This window comes from Chiloscyllium punctatum, chromosome 7, assembly GCF_047496795.1.
Source record: "Chiloscyllium punctatum isolate Juve2018m chromosome 7, sChiPun1.3, whole genome shotgun sequence".
NCBI classification, from domain to species: domain Eukaryota; kingdom Metazoa; phylum Chordata; class Chondrichthyes; order Orectolobiformes; family Hemiscylliidae; genus Chiloscyllium; species Chiloscyllium punctatum.
Window position 1 is genome coordinate 59278835 of NC_092745.1, and position 18984 is coordinate 59297818.

General features: G+C 40.1%; 1 protein-coding gene across 5 annotated transcripts in view; it reads left to right on the plus strand.

The window, feature by feature from the left end:
* Positions 1-18984, plus strand: part of LOC140479688 (P-selectin-like) — a 63651-nt gene that overhangs the window by 20727 nt on the left and 23940 nt on the right. For 3 of the 5 annotated variants that reach the window (XM_072573696.1, XM_072573697.1, XM_072573698.1), the window contains exons 6-14: positions 168-353; positions 470-655; positions 2523-2708; positions 4414-4599; positions 7064-7249; positions 10677-10862; positions 15538-15723; positions 16002-16187; positions 18716-18901. In XM_072573696.1, the coding sequence (XP_072429797.1) occupies positions 168-353; positions 470-655; positions 2523-2708; positions 4414-4599; positions 7064-7249; positions 10677-10862; positions 15538-15723; positions 16002-16187; positions 18716-18901 (1674 nt within the window). The remainder of the gene's footprint in view (positions 1-167; positions 354-469; positions 656-2522; positions 2709-4413; positions 4600-7063; positions 7250-10676; positions 10863-15537; positions 15724-16001; positions 16188-18715; positions 18902-18984) is intronic. The other 2 variants (XM_072573699.1, XM_072573700.1) reach the window with 1 other exon arrangement.

Sequence of the window (18984 nt, forward strand, 5' to 3'; positions counted from 1 at the left end):
CATCCTTGGATGCTGTTTTGAAAGCTTCAAAGTGTTCCTTTCCCCTGTCCTCACTAGAAACTGACAAGTTACTACTTTAATGAGAACTCCTAGAATGATAGCAAATGTTTGCATTTCATTGTTGCAATTTATGTACCAATATCACGATATTTGCATCTAACTTTCAGTTAAGAACTGCAGATGGTTGGAGGTTCCGCGTAAAGATTCTCTAAACTGCTCCCATCCACTTGGCGATTTCAGTTACAACTCAACCTGCACCTTTAGCTGTAGGGAAGGGTATGTACTGAATGGATTAGACACACTCCAATGTCTAGCTTCTGGTCAATGGTCAGGGCGGATCCCCAACTGCAAAGGTATGCTATTGTTTTATAAGATAGCCACTTTTAATATTTCTAAGATTGGAATAGATTGTTACTTTGCCACTTTTCAAGTAAATAATTTCTCTACTATCCTTGTTTTTTGTTTGCAGTCCAAGTGTGTGAAACCTTGACAGCCCCTGACTATGGCAATATGAGTTGTATCCATCCCATTGCAGACTTTCATTACAACTCAATATGCAACTTTAGCTGTAGCAAAGGATTTGCATTAAGTGGACAGAGCAGGATCCAATGTAGAATTTCTGGAGAATGGACACCACAAAAGCCAACATGTGAAGGTACTGTTTCATCTATGTTTTGCATAGGCATGCATAGATATGTCTGGCTACTAAACAGAAATCAAATTGAAAGGCAATTAGAAATAATGCTGGTAATAGAAATCTGAAATAAAAAGAATCTAGAATGAATGGAAATACAGAATATGTACATTGGTATCTCAGTATACTTGTCTAGAGATCGGTTCTAGTCTTTATCTTTCCAACCAGCAACATTTGGGCATCTCATCCAAGTAATAGCTCGTCATACTTTAGTTCAAATATTGAGTACTGGCAAGGCACTGGCTCCATGAGATTTAAAGCTGATTTCTGGTTTTAGTTTCTCTCCTATCTCCTTTCATGCTGTGTCCAAGTTCACCTTGTTGGTGAGATCTACCTCCTGCTTCATTAACTCTCTACTCACTAAACAGCTGATTACCATATTCTCCCCTTCCTGGCACATTGGCAGTTCCCAGGTCTCTTCAGGTACTGTTCTCCCTACTTCAAATCTGCTGCTCTCATCACTCTCATGTATAAATCAACCCTTGATACTTCTGTTCTTCCATATTATCACTCCATCGCCAAACATTTTCTACTCCAAAGTCCTTGAACATAATGTCGCTTGCCACATCTCAAACTACACTCATTTTAAAAAATCATTGATTGGAACAAGCCTTGGCTGTTAAATCTATTGAGAGTCTTCCATCATTCAATTAGGTCATAGCTGATCATCCACCTCAAGCCACTTTCCTATAACGTTGCCATATCTCTTGATGTCACGAATCTCTGGCAATCCAGATTTCTGTATTGAACCAGCTCAATGATTAAGGCTTGAATTTTAAGATTCACCACCTTCTGATTGAAGAAATTTCTCCTCATCTCAGTTTTAAGTGTCCTGCTCTTCATCTTGAGATTATGTTCCCTAGTTTTACTCTCACCCAGCTGGGGAAACGTCCTATCTGTATTCACTCCGTCATGCCCTGTAAGAATTTATGGCTTCAGTTTTCAAAACTGTAAAGAATACAGGCTCAATGTCCTCAATATAATGGTGAACCTCTGTTGCACTTCCTCTATGGCAAATATAACCTCCTTAGATAAGGATAGTAATACTGTTTGCAGTACTTGATTAAGGTCTCACCAAGACTCTGTAAAATTGCCACAAAATGTCTTTATTTCTATGCTTAAAACCCCTTGCAATGAAGGCCAACATGCAATTGTTCTTTCTTAGTAATTGCTGGATCTCCATGATGGCCTTTAATGACTCATGATCAAGGATGTACAGGTCTCTTTTGACTTCAATGTTTCCCAACCTCCTACCATTTAAGAAATGGTCTGTTTGTCTCCTTTTCCCACCAAAGGGGACAACTTACCATCAATTTACATTGTGTTCTACCTGCCATGTTCTTGGACATTCACTCAGCCTGTCCAACTCTGTTTGAAGCCACCATGCATCTTTGTAAGAATGTACAATTCCCGTTTAGTTTTGTGTCATTTGAAAATTTGGAAATATTACAACTAGTCTGTGCATCTGGGTATTTTCTAATTAACCTATTCAGAGACATTATTGTGCACCTCTGGAGCAGGTGAGACTTGACCTGGACCTCCTGTCCCAGAGTTAGAGACACTACCACTGCACCATAAGAGCCTATTAGTCTCCACATGTAATTATTTATGAAGAATGTGAATAGCTGTGGTATTAGTACTGATTCTTGCAGTACTCACTAGTTGTATCTTGCCATTTTGAGATTTGTATGTTCATTCCTACTCTCTGCACTCTGTCTATTAATCAATTCTCAACCCATACTAGTATATCTTTCACAAAGTTATTCAATAAGAAATGTTTTTCTCGCTTATGCAACATATTATAATTCCTGATAACTTCTAATTTCAGCTGTGAAATGCAGTGAGCTGAAGACACCTCAGAACCTCCTGGTGAACTGTTCTGACCCCTTTAGACCTTTCAGTTACAGCTCAAAATGTGATTTTAGCTGCGCAACTGGATTAATCTTACAGGGATCAGATAGCCTGCAGTGTGAAGCTTCTGGGCAATGGACAGCAGAGATACCCACTTGCAAAGGTATAGTGGCTAGCTGCAAGGTCATCTTTAATAGAATGTCTTAATGTAGCATTGGCCTCTTCTGTCAATCTCGTTGTCAGAAATTGAAGAAAAATTACCAAATGGAACCTATTGATCAATGAAAATTTTTTAACTTGTTTATTCTTCGAATTATAGGTAACAAGTTCTCTATATTTATTATTAGTGGCTATTTGTGAATCTGGCAGAAGAATTATTAGATTATGGATGGGAATGATTGGGCCCTTGTTTTTGACTGGCGCAGACTCGATGGGCCGAAGAGCCTTTTTTCTGTGCTATAGAGCTCTCTAATTCTCTGACTCCAACATGATATTGTAGTAAGACTTGATATTAGGTTAGCTCCACGAATACAAGTCATGCTGCTATAGCGCGCGTTTCATTAACGTGAATTCACTGTAACACGATTGACGAACTGGGGATATTCTTTCTAAAGCGTGAACTTTTAAAGTGTGTATTTGTTATAATGAGATTCTGGCCCCATTAGTTTATGTGATTATTATGTGATTTTCTTATAATATGGGATTGCACAGGAACGGAATTACCGTGTTATAGCAGAACTGACTGTTCATCAATGAGAATGATTCACAAAGTACTGAGGAATTCAATGAACTTGTATGACAGCACCTAGTGTCTGCATATGTACATTACAACCATAGGCACTTGTGTGTTTGTGGGTTCAAGCTAAGCAATTCCGATGTACTGTAGTGCGCTTCACTCTGTGTGTCATCCTGTCAAAGGGCAGAGCTTAGTAAAATAGAGATGGAAAGCTTTATACCATTAGGTCACATGCCACAATACAGTAATATCATTTTGAGTCTGTCATTTAAATGAGCATTGCTGTGAGACTCAACACAACAGACATTTCTTAACCTCATCAGTTTATTCATTGTAAATTTTCATATAACAATATCCCAAATTGTAACTGTACTAAATTGAGGTCTAAGGTGTGAGTAGTGAGAACTGCCTGATACAGCAGCTGTAGAAGCACGTGTTCTCTTCATGGACAAAGTTTAAAATAATAAGCTATGGCAATGGAGCAATGATTCAGTCAAAAACTAGCAAGTTTTGAGAAGGTTTGTAGCTCAGGTTGAGGTTCTGGATGCAGTGAGCAAACCTACATCCAGTCAAAAATTCAAACATTCATCTTGACTTTTGGTTACAGCAGTTACATGATAGGCCAATTCCTCGCTTAATGAAAATGGATTTGTATGTTGTAGTAACTCTTTGGCGAGGTTTCTCCCCACCTCTTATTGGGCTGCAATCCTATGATGATAACAACCTCCAGATATCTCATTCTCAATGTCAGCCAAATCTGATCCTCTCCCTACCTGATCTTCTTCCGAGCAGCTATCACTGAGTCAGGAACAAGGGTGGGAATCTTGGCTGATGCTGTTCTCCTTCCTTGTCCAGGGATGCTAACACCAATTGAAATATTTCAAACAATGCTGCAGCTGAAATCAGCTTAGCCAGCATCTAATAAGAACTCAAACGGCAATCCTTCAGGGTCACCTAGTACTACACCGCACATTGCATGTATCCACCAAGTCACAAGTTGAACTCGCTTTTCGTGTCATCCACAAAATAAATTGAATTAAAGACAATTGTAGTTGGAGTATCTCCCAAAAATGTTTTGATGTACAATGGGTTTGACTTGTCAGTTTTACATTGGCATAATTTCATGTTTTAGCTGTTCCCTGTAGTTTACTGACGATTCCTAAACAAGGTACTATGAACTGCAAAAGCCCCTTTGAAGACTTCAGTTACAGCTCTACATGTGTGTTCGGCTGCACTGAGGGGTTTGTACTGCAGGGATCAAGCAATCTTTGGTGTCAAGCCTCGGGGCTATGGACAGCTCGGGTCCCCAGCTGTGAAGGTATCACAAAATCTGGAATCATTCTTTTCTGCTAACAATAGATGCTATTTTAAATCATGAAAATGACCTTTCTCTCTTGTAACTAATTATAGATCTTTTTTAATCAATCCGTTCAAACATGTTATAATACAACTTTGGCACTGGTGGAACTGGAAGCTAAGGCTTCTGGTTCAGAGATAGGAGCGGTACCACTGAACAGCAAGAACCTTTATGAATTTAGTCCACTGGAGGTTAATTGTATTGAGGTGGTAAATATTAACTGGGGACTCACCTGGGTTCATTCATAGAGGAACTGTTTGAAAATGTGTTGTCTCCATATTTGGAGAAAGTGAGGATGGCAGATGATGGGGAGTCAAAATTGAAAAGTATGGTAGTGGAAAAGCACAGAGCAGGTCAGGCAACATCCAGGGAGCACGAGAGTTGATGTTTCGGGCATAGGTCTTGTCTCCATATTGTTGGGTGTACAATTTAGTGAGTATGTATGTCTCAGCTGTAGTAATGAAGCCCTGTACTCCAGAATGACCTGTCCTCCTGTCCAAGTTGATTTAATATACGTGCAACACTGGCAATGGTATGCCAATGTGAAAGATCACTCAGATGTTGCCTGTTCATAAAGAAACATGAAAACACCAATCTGGCTAATTAGCGCCCTCTCAGTCCACCCATAAGCATGAGCAAAGTGATAAAAGATATCGTCGATAGTACAGTCAAGTGGCATTTATCAACAATGTGCTCAGCCTAAGTTCAAGTAGGGACCTTTAGCTGTGGACAAAAGAGCTGAATTTTGGAGTGAGATCAGAATCACTATCCCTGGTATTAAGGACGGAGGATGGAATCTCTCTGCTTTCTGGAATCATACTTAGCATGGAGCAAGGTGGTGTGATTGTTGGAGGCCAATCATCTTAGCCCTGGACATCTCTGTAAGACCCCCTCAACCTTATACAGATGCTTCATCCAAGACCTTCCCTCCAGCACAAAGTCACAAGTGAGTCTGTTTGTTGATGATTGCACAGTGTTCAGCACCATTTACAATTCTTCAAATACTGAAGTAGTCCCAGCTCACATGAGGCAAGATCTGCTCAACACCCAGTATTGAGCTGAAAAGTGGCAAGTGACATTTGCCCTTTGCAAGTGTCAGGCAATAAAATTATCCCAACCCAGACAGAATCTAACCATCTCCTGTGGCATTTGATAGCAATATTATTGCTGAATCCCATGCCATCAACATCCTCAGGGTTAAAGCTGACAAGAAAATTAACTGAACAAGCCTTATAAATACTGTGACTCCAAGAACAGATCAGGAACTGGTAATCCTGCAATGAATTACTCGCCTCCAGACTCCAAAATCTGTCCACAATCTACATGGCATAAGTCAAAGAGCGTAGTAGAACACACTCCACTTGTCTGGATGAGTTCAGCTCCAACCCCTCTCATGATATTTCACATTATCTCAGACTAAGCAATCTGATTAACTGGAATCTTTTCCACAATTTTAAACATTCACTCGCTCCATGAGTGACACACAGTGAAAGCAGTGTCTACTCTATTTCAGTCGCACTTCAACACTTGTCAACTCATACTTGACAGCATCTTCCAATCCTACAATTTCTACTACCTGCAAATACCATCACCAAACATCCCACCCAACACCAACAGGTCACACATGATCCTGATTCGGAACTATACTTTCATCCTTTCACTGTTGCTGGATCAAAATTCTGGAACTGTTTCTCTAAAAACATTGTGGGTGTGCCTAGACAATGTGGATTGCAATGATTCAAGAAAGTAGCTCATCCCTTTCTTCTCAAAGACATTTAGGGATGGTGAATAAATGTGCATAGACACACTCACATCCCAAGAACAAATTGAAAACAAAGTCATCACCAAATTTGAATAAGGCCTAGCCACAATCCTTTGCAGCAGCAATGATTCTTATCTGGGTGTTGGCAACGCATCGAACAGCTATCACTGTTTAAGATATATTCTTTAAGCATTATTGACATCCAGCGCCTACTGATGCCCTAATGGATTCCAAGGTATAACTTTCTCTACCATTGTTTATTTAATGGCACTAAATCCTTATGCAATATAACTGATAGCATGTGTTGCTGTTTCTTGAATAATAATTTTCCTTGGACAATTAGTTCTTCTTGAAAATCAAAATAGGGATAGACTATTCCAGCCTTGCCAATGATACTCCACTCTTGCATTTTGAGACATTCTTGCACTACAACATCATTTATACCTATCTTATTTCCTAAACTGGAAATGGTCAATTTCTTTCAGCTCGAAATAAAAATGCAGGTATTATTATCTTCTGAGAGGCATGCTTTGCCTAGTGTATCTGCTTGGACTATCTTTAGCCTTTCCTTAGAAGATAAGATGAGCTGTTTGAGGATAGAAAGGGAAATGTGATAAGGTTAAATTTAAGTTCTTTGAATGACTGTCAAAATCATTGTTTCAGTTGTAAACTGCACAAGTCTGAAGGATCCTGAGAGAGGGACCATGAACTGCTCCCATCCCTTTGGACTCTTCAGTTACAATGCTACATGTGACTTCAGCTGTGAAGAGGGGTTTATAATAAATGGATCAGGCAGTGTTCAGTGTGGAGCTACTGGACAATGGACAACAGAGACACCCTCCTGTGAAGGTACTATGCAGTCTACGGTCTACTTTTGTTACAGAATTTTGAGATTGTGCAAGGATATAATTACATTGCAATTTCAATAGCACTGGAACATACGCTGTTGTTTATAAAGTTTAAAACTGCACAACACCAAGTTATAGTCCAACAGGTATATTTGGAAGCACTAGCTTTCGGAGCGTCGCTTCTTCATGAGGTGGTTGTTGATATTCCACAACCACCTGATGAAAAAGCAGCGCTCCAAAAGCTAGTGCTTCCAAATAAACCTGTTGGACTATTGTGTGATTTTTAACTTTGTACACCCCAGTAAAACACCAGCATCTCCAAATGTTGTTTATAAGTTATGGTTTCTGATTTAATTGTCAGTCAGCAAACTGACATTATCAGGTTGTCTTATCAGCCCTATCAGCCACTGGTTGTCAGAGCAGATGACCACAGCAGCGAGTGGCACTGGTAATACAGTGTCTGACACACCATGCCTTTCGATGACTCCCATTTGTTTGCTGCTGTATTCTAAAAGTTCAGACTGTTATCAGTTACAATCATGTTGAATAAAACAGGTAAAAGCATTTACTGTTGTTCAACTATTATGGATATAAGATGTACTGTTGCAGAAATGGCACTCAATTCTTTAAGAAAAGGCAGGAAAATATTCTAAATTAATTTCAACACATACAAATATGAAATTATATCCCTTGACCTTAGTTTCAGGTATATTTGTTTTATTTTTGTCATAATCCAGTTATGCCTTAGTTATTGGAGATTACTGTCTTAGTGGGGAAATGAAAATTTCTGTAGTCCATGAAATATTGCCAAGGCTTGTGGACTGGAATAGCATATAAACTACATTTCTGGACAGAGAAAAATATCCAAGGTAAAAACAATGACTGCAGATGCTGAAAACCAAATACTGGATTAGTGGTGCTGGAAGAGCACAGCAGTTCAGGCAGCATCCAACGAGCTTGGATCCAATCAGGCAGCATCCAATCGACGTTTCGATTTCACTGCTCGTTGGATGCTGCCTGAACTGCTGTGCTCTTCCAGCACCACTAATCCAGAGAAAAATATCCATCCAGTTTGCTTTTTATTATCCTGTTCGTTGCATGATACAACAATAGTATTGTTCTTGACTAATTATGGCAAACCATTTTGATCAATTAGAGTCTTGATATTCAATGCCATTGAACAAATTTCTAGTATCAACATCCTGGGGTTACCGTTGACCAGAAACTGAACTGGACTAGCAATATAAATACTGTTACTACAAGTGCAGGTGAGAAGCTAGGAAAACTGCTGCAAACAACTCACCTCCTGACTTCCCAAAGACTGATCAAATGCACAAGTAAGGAGCATGTTGGAATGTTCCCCACTTGCCTGGATGAGTGTAGCTGCAACAACAGTCAAGAATCCTTACGTTATCCAAGACAAAGCAACACACTTGACTGAGACCACATCGACAAACATTCACTCATTCATCACCAATGCACAGTGGCAGTGGTATGTACCATTTATGAGATGTGGTGAAAAAATTCACCAAGACTCCTTGGGCAGCACTTTCCAAACCCATGAGCACCACCATCCCCTCCCAAATTTCACACCATCATGACTTGAAAAACGTTGCTGGGTCAAAATCCTGGAACTCTCTCCCTAACAGCATTTCGGGTATACCAATACCAAATAGACTGCAGCAGTTCAACAGGCAGCTCACAACTATTTTCTCAATAAAGTCTGCACCAGACAACAAAAACCACATTCTATGAATCAATAAAAATAAAACAGGCCCAGGAATAACATGAGAAAAACAGTGACTGGTGGAAAGCACTGAGACCCAAAGGTTCAAAGTTACCTGTTCCTTCTGACCATGCTGTGGTTATCATGGTCTGGAGTTTACTACACTAATAATGATGACACCATTCACCATTAATACATGGCAAAACAGCTGGCATCAGTGCATGTGGAAATATGAAAGTCACTGTAATGGTATCCTATGCTTACAGAGAATATGTCACCGTGATTTTCAGCAATGGAATCTAGACATAGATCACTGTGATAGTGTCAACATAGGTTCCATGTAAAACTTTATTTCATTTGAAAAAAGTAGTTACAATTATAGATGTCTAAAAATTATATTTGTGTAATGTAGTATTTTTCTGTTTTTCTCTTGAATATTTCTCCATTAATCTCATCTACATGTTGCAACCTTTATACGTTAATGTAATTTATATATTTTGCAAACTGTTTTTGCTTTGCGATCTGCATGTCCCAGTTAGAATTCTTCAATTTGATAGGTTTAAAGAGCCTCTTTGCTAAGTTCAGATGGCACAGTTCCCCATTAGAGGGGTCAGATTGAAACAAACTTTGCTTGGTTGGAAATTAAACCATTAAAGATTTGTTCACAATTGTACACTAGGTGAATGACGCAAGTTGTTTCTTTGACATTCAAAACTAAATCTGCACCAATACTATCTCATATATCAAATTACTTGTAAAGTATCTCCCAAAGTATTATTTTCTGAAAGAAATATAACTAATTTATTTTGAAGTCATGATAACTACCTGCTTCCACTGACACCCCAGGGCATCTTTTTCATAGATGTACCATATCCTCATTAAGAAATAATGGGCCAGATTACAATTCTGTACAAGTGAATGAGTGAGTTTTAAATGAATTCAAATTTTGCTCAGTGTTTCCATAGATTCCACTTGTATTTACTCCCTTAAAGTGTACACCTTATTCTCTTATTTCTTTGTTGTGGATGACAACATTCATATCAACTCTTAGCCTTTAACTTTCTGGTGACAACATGTTAAATCAACATTAGATTTGCAAATTCATTCATAGGATGAAGGTTTCAATGGCTATTGTCCATTCCAAATGGTTCAGCAGATGTAGTGTCAAAAAACAGGAAAATTAGAATTGGATATACAAGAAAGGCAGCTTGATGACAAATGAATGCTTTTATGGATTTTTGATTTTGGTGATACATTAGATGAAGCTGATCCAATTTACTTTAGTGCTCACCCTAATGTTCCTCGAATTTCCCATTTGTTTCCATTACGAATGACTAATAACATCATGGAAACGATAATTGAAAAATTTTAATCCAGTCTAAACAATTTGAACATCATGTTTTTGCATAGAACCATGACTATATTTATGCAGGAATATGCAAGTTCTAAGTGAATGTGCAGGAATTAAGGCATACAAGGATTAGGCAGGAAGGTGGAATTGAAATCCAAGGTTAACCATGATCATATTAATTGGTAGAATCAGCTCTGTGGGCCCTATAATTTACTCCTGCTTGTATTACTTGTGTTCTTGTGTAAAGATATTTAATGCACAAAATTATACTTTGTTACACTGTTTAGGAAAAGTTTAGATACTCATGCAAAAAGTGGATTTAAATTTAAAAATTGTGAACTTTTATTTCAGTTTCAAAATGCAAGTTACTGACACAGCCTGAATATGGGGTGATGAACTGCTCCCATCCCATTGGGGAATTTAGCTACATCTCAACATGTGAGTTTTGGTGTTCTGAAGGATTCTTGTTATCTGGAACAAACTGGCTCGAATGTAATGCATCTGGACAATGGACAGCAAAGACTCCAACATGCAAAGGTAATAGAGGCCACCTAACAATCACTGACACTGGGTTTTCTTCATATTCCCAAAGATGAAATTACACAGTGGGTCATGTTTCTTTTTAAGTGGAAGATATGTAGAAAGACCTCCATTTCTCGGCCTGCTGGATACAATTTTCAGAGTAACACAGGAACCTCCTATACATAAGCTCAAATTTGGCTGTGACCATGGGTGTGGGCTGTTTGACAAGTAATCTGTCTGCTTTTCCCAGCAACTTCCATCCAGTACCCCAGCAGATGGTCATAATTTTAAATTGCAATGAATTGGCTGAAAATCCCAAGTCTTCCCTATACTCTTGTCCCTTTCCTACAATCTGTCCACTTTGTGCCTTTGATTTTGACAGGAAGTTTGGGTTGGGTTTCTGTTGTCTCTCGGGTACAATTATGAAGCTTTGTAACATTGTTGAAGATAGTCATTTTGATGAAAAGTTAAACAAAGGCCCTGACAATCTAATTCAATTCAGATGAATCCGATGCATTCAACAGGGAATAGGAAGTTCTAATTTCATGGTTCTTCCTGTGTAAAAGTTTCCAATTTGCCTACATAATGTAGTCACCATGCTTCAAATTTAACTTATCTTATTTGAGACGTCTGAGAGATGTGATATGGTTCTATAAACAGGAAGTACATTACTTTCTATTTGTTTTACTTCCTCTCCTAGAGGCACTAACTGACACTTGCTGAAGCATGTATGCTGTCAGCACTGTAATGTAAATGGTCATTCTTTGTCTGTGAATGTAGATTATGACTCCGGGCTATTTAAATTAGAGAATACTACACGATCTGCACCATGCCTTCATCTATTGAAAGTGCACATGCTTTCCTGCCAGGCCCGATCTTTAACTCTTCCTAACTAAACACAGCAAACTTATAACTATAATAGTTTAGATTTGCTAAAAGAGCACACTTGGGATCATTTCTGGAAGATCTTAATTTAGTTGTGCTTTTAGTTTGTGCTGGAGCTATCACTTTTCCAACTAAAATTCTCTGAAGAATTTGCATGCAGATCTGAGGAATTACTAATGGGGCATATTGACCAGAGTTCAGAATTTTACAGATATGTTTTTTTCTTGTTTATGTAATGTAAGCATTACTAGCAAGGCCAACATTTATTGCCCATCCATAACTGACCTTGAGAAATTGTTTTTTTTGTCTACTGCTTTAAAGCACTGCAGCTGCAATTAGGAAGGGAGTTACAGGGTTTTACCCAGCAACGACGAATAAAAAAGGCAATATATTTCCGAATCAGGAAAATGTGTGACTTACACATATATAAATGTATGAACATAGACCTAGGAAATAGAGTAAGCCATTCAGCAACTCAAGCTTGCTTTGCCATTTGTTAAGATCATCGCTGAATTGATTATGGCCCATACATTATTTTACTGTCTACTTAGCTATTCCTTGATTAGTCAATTAACTATCTATTTCTGCCTTAATATTATTCAATGATTCTGTCTCCATTGGTCTCTGAGAAAGAGAGTTCCACAGATTCATGAACCTCTGAGTGAAATAAAAAACTTCTCATCTCCATCTCAAGTGAGAAACCCCTTATTTTAAATTGAGTCCTGTGTTTTGGTCTCTTCCATCAGGGAAGCATCCTTTCAACATCTACCCTCTCACGATCCTTCAAGAACTTATATGTTTCAATATATTTGGCATCATATCTGCTAACATCCAATCCCTCCACTACCAGTGCTCAGTGGCAATACTGTGTAACATCTAAAAGATGCATTGCTGAAATTTTATCAAGGTTCCTCACACAGCACCTTCCAAACACGTGTCTACTTCCACCTAAAAGGATATAGGAAAACCACTTCCTTCAACTTCCCTTCCAAGCCATTCAGCATCCTGACTTGGAAATATATTGCTATTCCTTCACTGTCACAGAGTCAAAATCCTGGAATTCCCTTCCTATTGGCATTGTGGGTCTAGCTACAATAAATGGACTGCAGTGATTCAAGAAGGCAGCTCTCCACCAACTTCTCAAGGGCAGCTAGGAATGGGTAATAAATGGATATCATTCAGCCAGTGATACTCACATCTGATGAATGAAAAAAAAAGCCTGGGGCGGATCTTGCAGATGGTAGTATTTCTATGCATCTTCTGCCTTGTTCTTTTAGGTGGTAGAGATTGCAGATTTAGAGATGCTGTTGAACTTACCTTGAAAATTTTCTGTAGTGCATCTTGTAAATGGTTTACACTGATGCTAAAGTTCCACTGTGTTGGAGAGGGTGAATGTTTAATATGGAGTACCTGTCCAGCACTGAAAATGTGTTGCTGGAAAAGCGCAGCAGGTCAGGCAGCATCCAAGGAACAGGAGAATCGACGTTTCGGGCATCAGCCCATCTTCAGGAAGGGATGTCCAGCAGGCTGATTTGTCGTGAATCAAATGGAGTGTTGTTGCTGCATATTAACCAGGCAAGCAAGCAGTATTCCATCAAACTCCTGATTTGTGCCTTAGGATTTGCGAGGTGATTTACTCACCTAAGAATTTTCAGTCTCTGGCCCAAGGCCACAGTATTTGTGGTTGGTCCAATTAAACTAAATTAAAGGTCCTGATGAAGGGCTTTTGCCTGAAATGTCGATTTGTCTGCTCATCGGATGCTGCTTGACCTGCTGTGCTTTTCCAGTACAGATGCTGGCTTAATCTCCAGCATCTGCAGTCCTCACTTTTGCTCAATTAAATTCCTTGTCAATCTTGATGTCTAAAATGCAGATGGTGGGGAATTCAGCGGTGGTAATACTAATGAATGTCAAAGAGAGGTGGTTAGATTCTTGCAATGGCAATTGCCTGGCACTTATGTGGCGTGAAATTTGCTATGTATTTGCGTGACGTTATGCAGGCTGCATGCAGCCATGCACTGCTTCATTCCCTGAGGTATTGAACAATGTGAAAACATCAGCAAACACCTTCTGACCTTATGATGGAGCGAAGGTCCATCGATGAACAGCTGAAGATAGTTGGGTCCAGGATGCAATCCTGAGAAACTCCTGCAGCATTGTCGGGGAACCGGGTTGATTGGCCTTTAAAAATCACAGCCACCTTTTCACATGCTAGGTATGACTCCAGCCAGTGAATAATTTTCTTACCAATTCCCCTTGACTTCAGTAATACCCAGGCTTCCTAATACAACACTCAGGCAAAGGCTTCCTTCTGCTGAAGGCAGCCACTTTTAACTCACCGCCCGAATAACGCTGTTTTATTCATAGTTGGACCAAGGCTGTAATGAGATCTTGAGTTGTGTTGTCCTGATAGAACTCACACCTTTATCAAATGGAGGATCAGGCTTGGGGCGTGAATAACCTCTTCCTGCTCCAAACTGACCTGTTTGTAAATCTCAGGAAGAACGGATCAAGCTGAAGCATTCACCTAGAAGTTATGGCTGAAGGTATATGCACATGGCGAAGTCTTCTCTTTTACACTATGAGCTTGTCCCTCCTATCACTGAGGGAATATTTGTGGAACCTTGTCATCTCAAGGTGTCAGTTGTTTGTCATTTACCTTCGGGGGTGGCTGGATGTAATGGAACTGAGAGCCTTGATCTGATTCATTCTTAATGGGTCACTTAGCATTGTCAATGGCTCACTATTACTGCTGATTATCAAATAAATAGTCCTCCTGTACTGTATCTTCAGCAGGTTGACACTTTATTTTTAGACGTGACCAATACTTCTCCAGGCATGATTTCCTCCACCCGTCAACAATAAACCCTTCAATTTCATGAAGTCAAGTGGCTCTAAATTTGCCACTTTCAGGATATGACTTCATCCTGTAACTTAGCGCATGCCAGAAAAGTCAGGCAGTGTCCTAGTTTCCATTTAACTGTTCAGGCAGAATCTAAATCCAAAAACAGAAGAACCTGGACAGAAACTCACCCAACTCTGTTGGAATGAGAACCGTGGACCAGGAAGTCCCACCCAACAAGAGCTGTTGGTCAGTCTGAGGCCCAGCAGCTCCAGAACTCAATGGTGCCACTTTGAAGGTGGTGACTGTTCCTGGGACAACATCCCCCAGGCTCCCACGATGAAGGATCATCCATGGAAAAGGGAAGTATTAACTGGGGGAATCTCACAGGGTGGGGGGACATGGAGAAATAGGGACATGAGATTGGAAACAAGGGCACAGCAGTTGCTTTCAGTGGCCACACCTACCCACAGTGAGTTGAATCTGTCAATCATGCACCCATTAGTGCAGGTTCTGGGATTATGTGACTGACGCTGAAATAATTACAACCTGGGGGGAGATATGTCCTGAAGTGATCACTAATTGACTGTTTAAATGACTGAAAAATGTGTTGCTGGAAAAGCGCAGCAGGTCAGGCAGCATCCAAGGAGCAGGAGAATCGACATTTCGGGCATAAGTCCTTCTTCCTGAAGAAGGGCTTATGCCCAAAACGTCGATTCTCCTGTTCCTTTGTTGCTGCCTGACCTGCTGCGTTTTTCCAGCAACACATTTTTCAGCTCTGATCTCCAGCATCTGCAGTCCTCACTTTCTCCTGTTTAAATGACTGACTCAGTTGGTGGTTGGGTGGGAAATGGATCTTGGCCTTCAGTATACTGTCGAACCAAGTTCACTTCCCACCACTGGCTGGGAAGATCCCGCCAAGTCTGTTTAGGTAGCACGTTAACTATGTCATTCATATTCCAGCCATGAAGTGCAACGTGCTGAAGAGTCCAGACAGAGGAACATATAACTGCTCCCATCCAATTGGAGACTTCAGTTACAGATCATCGTGTGACTTCTCCTGCACTGAAGGATTTACATTGATAGGATCAGAGAGAATGGAGTGTGGAGCTTCTGGACAATGGACAGCACAGATTCCCATGTGTAAAGGTATTGCCTGCACCAAATTAATAGACAATGCGCTTTATGTTTTGTAAAAACATGGTTCAATATCTACAGTGGTTTACACATTAAAGCTAAGCTCCACTTTACAAATGAACTTTTCAATACAAATTTCTGTTGCAGCTGATTATTTTAGAGTCAATTTAGACTGAAGCAAAGCCGTCAATAAAGCTGACTACACATCTGTACTATTTTAATGTTGGGAAAACATTTAGTTTATCCCATTTTTCAAAACTCTAAACGTAAATACTAATTTTGTATTTCAGTTGTAACCTGTCAGACACTGACTCAACCTGAACAAGGGACAATGAGCTGCTATCATCCCTTTGGAAATTTCAGTTACAACTCAGTCTGTGACTTTAACTGTACAGAAGGTTATGTACTACAATGGTCCGACAAGCTTCAATGTCAAGCCAATGGACTGTGGACAAAGGAGATTCCAACCTGTAAAGGTATTGAAGAACTTTATGTTTATCATCAATTTAAAATTATTTGTTTCATTAAGACTTAGAGGTGCTGGTGTTGGATTAGGGTGCACAAAGTTAAAATCACCAGATTATAGTCCAACAGGTTTATTTCGAAGCACTACCTTTCGGAGCACTGCTCCTCCATCAGGTGATTGTGGAGGTTAGGTACTCATGTTACTTGACCAACATGGTCGATCTCATACGTTGCAGGCAAAGATGCCCTGAGGCATGGGACATTGGCGAGAACAAGTTGACGTTATGACAATCGATGAATGGACGCTGAACAACAATCACCAGGCAGGGGTATTCCCTCCTAGTCGGGAATACTTCAGCAGTCTGGGCCTTGGGCCTTTGGGCGACCATCCTCCAAGGTGGACTTTGGGACCAGCAACAATGCAGAGTGGCTGAGCAGAGGCTGATAGCCAAGTTCAGTACCCATGGGAATGGCCTCAACTGGGACCTTGGGTTCATGTCATACTGCAGGTGACCCCACTGCACAGTACACACTCTTTCTCATTCATTCATCACACACTCACACAAGCGCACACGCAGACCCTCCCTTATACACAAGCTCTCTCTCATATGCACATACATACACGCCCCATATTCACACCAACACATGCACCCTCTCACACATACCCATCACACTCACACATACACTTAACCAAGCTTACACACACACACACTCACATGCAGTCACACCCACACGCACACTCAATCTGTCACTCCTACATGTGCACACATATAAACTTATGGGGTAAATTTATTTTTGCAGAATTACATTTTATTTTGCTCAAAAACTAGATGAATCCATGTAAAACTTTGCAAAACTATACAGAGGGTTTGTCAGTCTGACATAGCATTGGGACACAGACAGACTTCACACCTACTGTTTAAAAACCTGAGCTATCTTGAGAATGTAATTTAAACGAAGTTCTGGAATTTACATATTAATATCCCACTACAAATGATGAAAGGTTTATCTAAGATTGTTTACTGTATCACATCTTCATGCCACTGGTCTCCTTTGGCTATAGATTTTGGGAGCATGATCTTAGCCTCCACAACCACATGATGAAGGAGCAGCACTCCGAAAGCTAGTGCTTCCAATTAAACCTGTTTAACTATAACCTGGTATTGTGTGATTTTTAACTTTGTTTTATTAAGCATAGAGAAAGTGAGGACTGCAGATGCTGGAGATAAGAGCTGAAAAATGTGTTGCTGGAAAAACGCAGCAGGTGAGGCAGCATCCAAGGAGCAGGAGAATCGATGTTTCGGGCATAAGCCTGAAGAAGGGCTTCTGCCCGAAATGTCGATTCTCCTGCTTTATTAAGCATGTACAAACATACATATTAGGGGCAGTCATTAAACAATTGTCACTCAAGCTTGCACTGCCATTCTATAAAATCTCCAATAAATTAGATTACATTACAATGTGGAAACAGGCCCTTCGGCCCAACAAGTCCACACCAACCCGCCGAAGCACAACCCACCCATACCCCTACATTTACCCCTTACCTGACATTACAGGCAATTTAGCATGGCCAACTCACCTGACCTGCACATCTTTGGACTGTGGGAGGAAACCGGAGCACCCGGAGGAAACCCACGCTGACATGGGGAGAACGTGCAAACTCCACACAGTCAGTCGCCTGAGTCGGGAATTGAACCCGGGTCTCTGGTGCTGTGAGGCAGCAGTGCTAACCACTGTGTCACTGTGCCGCCCACTGACTAACTGGGGTTGTTGCATCTTTGGTATATCATTTTAATATTTGATGCGTCATTAGTCAGATTAGTCAAATTAGTCAGATATGATTTCCCTTTCATACTGTAGACTTTACCTGATGAGCTTAAACTTAGTTAAAGTCCCTTACTATAACATATACAATAACAGGTTCAAATATTTTCCTCATATAAATTTTTCATTAACTGACCTATATTTTCCTGCTTTTTGTCTTCCTCCCTCTTTTGAATAAAGCAGCTACATTCGCTATTTTCCATCCTATGGTAATCTTCCCTGAATCTGAGGAATTTTAGAAAATTAAAATCAATGCATCAACTGTCTCACTAGCCACTTCTTTTAAGACTCCAGGATGAAGTTGATCACGATTCAAGGAGTTGTCAGCCACAGCGTCGACAATTTGCTCATCCCACTTCCTGGTATTTGTAGTTTTCTGGAGTCCCTCCCTTCCTTCCATTTACCGTTTATAAGTATTTCTGGGATACGATTTACATCCTTTATGGTGAAGAGAAATGCTAATACCTATTCAATTCACCAGCCATCCCTTTAATTTCCATGATTAATTCCCCATCCTGGCCATGTTGCAGTGTTCCAGCTCAGTACAGACTGGAGGAACAGCACCTCATCACCACTTGGGCACTTTACAGCCATCAGGACTCTACACTGAGTTCAATAACTTCAGTGCGTGAACTCAATCCTTGGTTGTTATGCATGTGTGCTTCATCTTTTAGAGGCCTGCTGCATTTAAATTTGTAAATCATTTCAATTTCAGCTATAAACTGTCAGACACTGTCTCCTCCTGAACAAGGGACAATAAACTGTTCTCATCCCATTGAAGAATTCAGTTACAAGTCAACATGTGATTTTAACTGTGATGAAGGTTTTGTGCTGAATGGTCAAGACAAGCTCCAGTGTCAGGCCAGTGGACAATGGACGGCAGATACTCCCTTATGTAAAGGTAGTGGAGAAATTGATAAGCAAAACTTAAAAAGCTCATATTACATCTGTATTATTTTAATGTTGAAGAAATAATATGCTGGT